This window comes from Argopecten irradians, chromosome 1, assembly GCF_041381155.1.
Source record: "Argopecten irradians isolate NY chromosome 1, Ai_NY, whole genome shotgun sequence".
Lineage (NCBI taxonomy): Eukaryota > Metazoa > Mollusca > Bivalvia > Pectinida > Pectinidae > Argopecten > Argopecten irradians.
Window position 1 is genome coordinate 37,690,393 of NC_091134.1, and position 6,006 is coordinate 37,696,398.

Below are 6,006 nucleotides of genomic sequence, written 5' to 3' on the forward strand. Positions count from 1 at the left end.
ATCAATCACCGTTATCTTTTCTGTAGGACTTCGCAGGAGGACTCTGTTATTTTGACTGTGAGGTAAATATACACTCATACTGTATTATATGCAGAGAAGGCTTCTTTCACGCACCTAGACTTGCTTTCGTTGTAATTGCCAGACAAAAAGTGTTTAAAAGTCACGCTGAATCAAAAATCAATTACTTGTTCACATTTTTGCGATTTGTGAAATATACATGTACAGTAGACGCAATAATGCAATACAGAGTTTCTTGTTTGTTATTCCATATATCATTCCTTATCAATTTGACTAATTTCATTAAGGTGGTTTCAAGTTTAATACTGATATATATATATATATATATATATATGTATTAATTAATTAGTTTAATCATGGTATTATTTTCAGTCAGGAGAAAGAATATCTTTGTTTTTCCAAATAATCCAAGAAAATATCAATCCGATACAATTCAATCAATCATCATATACAGTTAATGTCCCAGAGGTAAGACTCATTAATTATATTTTGAAACAATTGTAATTGATATGCTGTATAATTCTTATATTACGTGTGTAACAGTAAACTTATTTACAGTTATTGTGTAAGATATGTATGACCAATTTCTTCAGGTTGGTACGTCATACATGAAACAGTCACTCGTTGTATAACAGATATCGTTACATATCCATTGCAAAGCCATATCATTTTAGTTCCGAAATCAAAATTGTTTAATCACACACATTTGATACATGTGTTATTTCCTTGTAATAATTGCAATATATAATATATGAAATGAATCATTTTGTACCATTGAAAATGAAGTATTTTCGTTTTATGATAATATCAATTGCTCACCAAATCCATTATTGAAAATCGCTAAAAATACCATTATTATTTTAGATCACTAAATCCATTATTGAAAATCGTTAAATTTACGATTATTATTTTAATCAAGATAAACATTATATCATCGTTATATTGAATCTGTGTCTAAACAATATTCGATGCCTTTAATAAAGTCAACAGGAACTGATGTCGCCTTGTTTGAATTCAAGCAGAATATAGTTCGGAGGAATGATTGTTACCTCAATAACTATGGTATATGGTTTACCATTCAGGTAATAACTTTCATTACAATTATTCGTTTTTATAGCTTTGAAATTAATGACATATGTATTGTATCATCGGGTTGTTTAGAATGATATATTTTCGGTATTATGTGGGTGTCTTGTTCAATATTGTGTTTATCACACTTATGATTACTAAATTGATTGGTTATTGAGTGACATATACAATTAAGCTACTTTTATTTCCTGTTGAGTTGTATTTGTAAAGGATATATTCACAATTATTATTCAACATTTATAATTTCCTTTAAAAATACAACCAGATGTGCATGTGTGTTGGGGAGAGTTTTAAAAAATCGCTTGTGCATCTGTCAAGATTTTATTTCTTATCAGACACACCAAGACTTATTTGAAGTGAGAGGAAGCACACCACAAGGTTTATATCTCAAATCGAGGCTCGACTACGAGAAAATCAGAGAATATAGCATCACTGTGTTAGCTACTGTAAGGATAATCAATATATCGATTATTAATCAATCAGCGAGGTGAATGGGGTTTGGTGTATATACCCCTTGTTCCCATTATTACTAGAAATTAAAAGCAACATTGCAATAACAGTAAAATGCATTTTCAAGAGTTTCGTGGTTTCAGTTCTGATGATTCACGTCATTATCACTCTCTTATTAATTGGAATGGTAAAACATTTTGCTTTATACTGTATAGCGCTAATAATTCGCAGGGTCAATAATTCGCGGGGTCAATAACTCACGATTTCCTATAATGACAATATTCTCGGAGGTTTAATTAAGCGGTTCACTGATCCCTATAATAAGTGTATTTATACGATACTATTGTTATTATTGTATATTTTGCAGATGTTTACTATTCGCGGATTTCAGTGAAAACCGCGAGTGTCACTAAAATAAACTACCCGCGAATTTTAACCGCTATGCAGTATGTAAATTTAACATAATCAATATATGTTGAATATACGATATTTATACATATTTATTTTTTATATCTTAGTTGCTCTTTGAACAAAATGACACCGCGGAATTCATCATAAATGTTGAAGATGTAAGTAAATAAATTAGTTTGCTAAAGATGCAGTTTATGTAGATAGCATTTTCACAACATATAACCATTCCATTAAACTCATGCTAGTCTATATACGTTTTTGCTTTTTTGTACTTTTTTATTATTACAGTATTTGACCAGATTCGATTTCGTGATTTCTTACTTTGAAATTCAAATGACAACTGTAAATTACATTAAACAAACATTTCATAATATGCATTTTCAACTGCCATTTTTTACATACTGGAGTTTTAGGAAAAGAACATGTTAAATGTACTTATTGGCAAAAACCTGCAGATTTATTAAAAAGAAAGCATTTTGTTATTATTGTATTATCCGTACTCATGGACTTAGTCGAAACCAAATCTATCACTTATTGTGTCATACTTATCGGATGCGAAGTCCAGTCTATGTTAAAACAAGACAGAAAATCGCTTGTGAACACGGTTTCTACACATACATGTACATGTATTTGGTTAAACAACATTTAGCAGCATTTCTCTGTAACAGATTTCAAGTAAGATCGTTTTGATAATAGACATATCTAAAAAAAAATATCAACAACATGGTTTATTGCTCAAATAACCACAATTTTGTAAAGTTATGTAGTCTAGTTCAAAGATGAAATTAATCACAAATGTATCAACAACCTATTACAACTGCAATATATCCGCTAAGAAGTATATAAAAATATGAGGAGCTTCGCGATTTATATAGAGAACACAAGGACTTTTTGTGTTATATTTCCATAATGCATTACAAGTTAATCCTTACTAAACTTTGATTTTACTTATCATTATCTTTAACAGGCAGTCTTTCTTACTTACCACTTCATATAATTTATTTTACAGAGTTTGACCTCTTTGACATCCATTACTAAAACTTCGACCACAGTGCTGCCGACAGGTATGTGGAGACTACCACATAACAGCTTAAAATTCATAAATGATGAATAATATCACATCTTAATAAAATAACATTCTTATTATTACTGAATATTTTATCTCAGCTTCATATACATTCTATTGTTTACTTTACACGTATCATCAATGATCATATTTTTATTCTTTTTCATCATTTGTTTACTTTATCAGCAATCGTTCATTTTATTAACAATTGTTTACTTTATCAACCATAGTTTACTTTATAATATATTGTTTATATTCTTTATCAAATGTTTACTCGTCATGAATGTGTTATTCTTTACTATATATTCACCAGAAGCAAATAAGCTCTTGACTACAATATGCTTTTCTTACATTTCAAAGACAAAAATGAATCGAAATATAAATACCATGTGTAATTGACCTAACTCCTATTAAATTTTGAATGTTGAAAATCCCTTAATGCCGTTTAGTATATTATGTGAATGGCCACGTCTCGTGAAGGTATGTTTTTTTTTTATTTTATGTAAGTCTGTATAGTCTGGTACCAAGTTAAAGGTAAGTGAAACCAAAGTATTTGTAAAAAGTAAGTAATCATGTAATCATGTAATTAAAACACCAATTTAAGTCCTTTTGACTTCTGGAGGCGTATCCTTGTATGTGATCAAATAATCGATCAGGTAGCACTATAGCAAGTAGGAGAGAATTTGGAGGGTTCATTGTGCCAGTGCTGGTTGAGGCGCGATTTAAAGGAGTTCACAGACTTTGCAGACACTACGTTTTCTGGCAAACTGTTCCATATATCTACAATTCTGCTGTTAAACCGATGTTTGGTTACTTCTAGTCTGGATACTGGCTTCAAGATCTTTTTAGAGTGACCTCTTGTGAAGGTGATGAGAGACATTGTAAACAATTAATCTTTGTCGACTTAATCAATGTTGTTGATAATCTTGAACATTTGTATGAGATCGGAACGTGTTCTCCTATACTCAAGGCTTGGTAATCCTAAGGATCTCAGTCGCTGTTCGTACGATAAGTTGGTTTATCCATTTAATCTTTTGTTCGCTCTCCTCTGGACATTCTCGATCACAATTTTATCCTTAAGTAACATAGGGTTCCAGATGCAGGATGCATATTCCATATTAGGCCGAATCAGGGACTTGTACAAGTTAAGGAACATTGTTGTATCGATGTAGGTAAAGGTTTTGAAGATCAGACCAGTTAATCTGTTAGCTGTTGAAACACAGTTGAAGGCATGCTCACTAAATTTCATTTTGCTATCAAAAGTCACGCCAAGATCTTTTTCGGATTTAGTTTTGGTGATTTCACTCTTTGGACCTTCATTTTCGATGTTATATTTGTTAATGTTGTCCTTGGAGTTACTGATACACAGGGTATCTGCACAAGTATCTATGTATTGTACACTTGTTTTATGACGTCTTTTTCAGAAATATTTTAATGATTGATTTAAAAATATTTATGGTTGAAAATAAAAAACAACATGGAATTAGGTACAAGTTATCAACTTCACGCCGTATATTTACTTTGTGTTCCTGTTTAATCATATATGTGATACTTACCATTTCAGAACACTGGCTCCAGAATCATTGAATGGCAATAAAACCTAATTTTGACAATAACAATAAAAATAAGAAATTTGATTTCTTATGACGTTTATTATCATGGACAAAACAAATTATGATCAATGATTAACTTGGATAATGTATTTGTGTGTTTGGAGATATAGAAATGTTTATGATGAAAGTGCATTTCGTGTTATAGTTTTTAAACATAAAAAATATTAGTATTAAGGTCAATCATTAAATTAATGTGATACCATACACTTCTAAATTTCCTGATATAAGGAAATTGTTACGCCGTGTTATTATCAGTCACCAGAAGATGACCTTACAAATGTAGGCGATGACATAGCATTAAAATGAAACATGTATTACTTAGTATAAAGATGACGAAATAAATTTTGTGTTAATGAAAAATAACTTCATCTTCTAATTTATTACAATCAAGGAATAAACGTTTCTCTTTCTCTACATGTTTATATATGTACATCAGGAGCATCCTTTTGTGACAAAGTGTATTATATTTAAATGGTGATATGGTTGAATGAAATTGTTGAAAGTTAGCTACCTCAGCTTGATGTTAAAGAAACTATTTACCTATTCATACATATGTATATTACAACGCTTACCCGGGTATACATTTTATTTAAAATAAAATTCTTTTATTTTGATATTAAGTTCTTTTAGCTGAAAAGACATGTTATTTCACTTAATATGCATACCTGTAATCTTACGCTGATGTATTATATATATTTTGCCATGAAATATTTTATCATTATTATTTTTATTTTGGAAAATATATGTTTCATGGAAGAGGATTGAGTTTAAGCTTATTTGTTTGCTCTCTTATTTGTATTTGATTATATAAAATATGCTCAATTCAAAGCAAAAATAACAATTTAATAGGACGTGTATTGTGCTGATTACTATGACGCTATGAACTTTTATTAATATTGTTATTCCATTTGAGCTTTAATATCAAACTTTCCATTAGAAATCATCATGTTGGCCCTTCTTTCACATGCTACATCATTTGGTTTCCATTTTATTTTGGAGTTATCTCCCTTCCATTGAAGTCTTGTAGATTTCTTTGATGTGAACTAGCTCTGTTTAGCGTATAGCCGGTTATCTTCGTAGTGTTGATATTTTTGCGGTTTCCAGTGATGTTTCTGTGGTCGCGAAAATCTGATCCAAAAATTGCGATATGGATGAGTTATATTTACACGTGTCCTTGTAGCAAAGTTGCGAAATTAAAAAACTATTGAAATAATAATTCTCTCGCTATTAGTCTAAATCGCGAAAAAAAATACTCTTGAAAACAAAAAACAGCTATACGGAAATTTATTTTAAAGAGGAATGTGGTTCCCGTCCAGAAGCTATTTTCAAGATATATCTAATGTATTGATTATACGTTAT

The 6,006-nt window shown here is 30.2% G+C and overlaps 1 protein-coding gene across 2 annotated transcripts; it reads left to right on the forward strand.

Annotated features, from left to right (window-relative positions):
- The first annotated feature begins 1 nt into the window (after position 1).
- Positions 2-5,363, forward strand: LOC138326640 (uncharacterized). Of its 2 annotated transcripts, none has more exons than XR_011208935.1 (6): positions 2-62; positions 391-486; positions 1,002-1,100; positions 1,443-1,553; positions 2,076-2,126; positions 2,978-5,363. XR_011208935.1 is itself a non-coding variant. In XM_069272682.1 (6 exons), exons 2-6 carry the CDS (start codon positions 987-989, stop codon positions 4,619-4,621), a joined length of 354 nt encoding a protein of 117 aa, XP_069128783.1. In that variant the 5' UTR covers positions 2-62; positions 391-986; the 3' UTR covers positions 4,622-5,363. The 2 variants fall into 2 exon arrangements, 1 of the variants encoding a protein (XP_069128783.1); XM_069272682.1 differs by having other exon boundaries at positions 391-1,100; positions 2,978-3,032; positions 4,599-5,363.
- The last annotated feature ends 643 nt before the right edge of the window (positions 5,364-6,006 follow it).

Excerpts from the sequence above, each read along its gene's own strand:
- LOC138326640 (XM_069272682.1), top strand. The coding sequence starts at position 987 with ATGCCTTTAATAAAGTCAACAGGAACTGATGTCGCCTTGTTTGAATTC. Across the intron at positions 1,101-1,442 it reads GTATATGGTTTACCATTCAG|ACACACCAAGACTTATTTGA; the intron begins GTAATAACTTTC and ends ATTTCTTATCAG. Across the intron at positions 1,554-2,075 it reads GCATCACTGTGTTAGCTACT|TTGCTCTTTGAACAAAATGA; the intron begins GTAAGGATAATC and ends TTTATATCTTAG.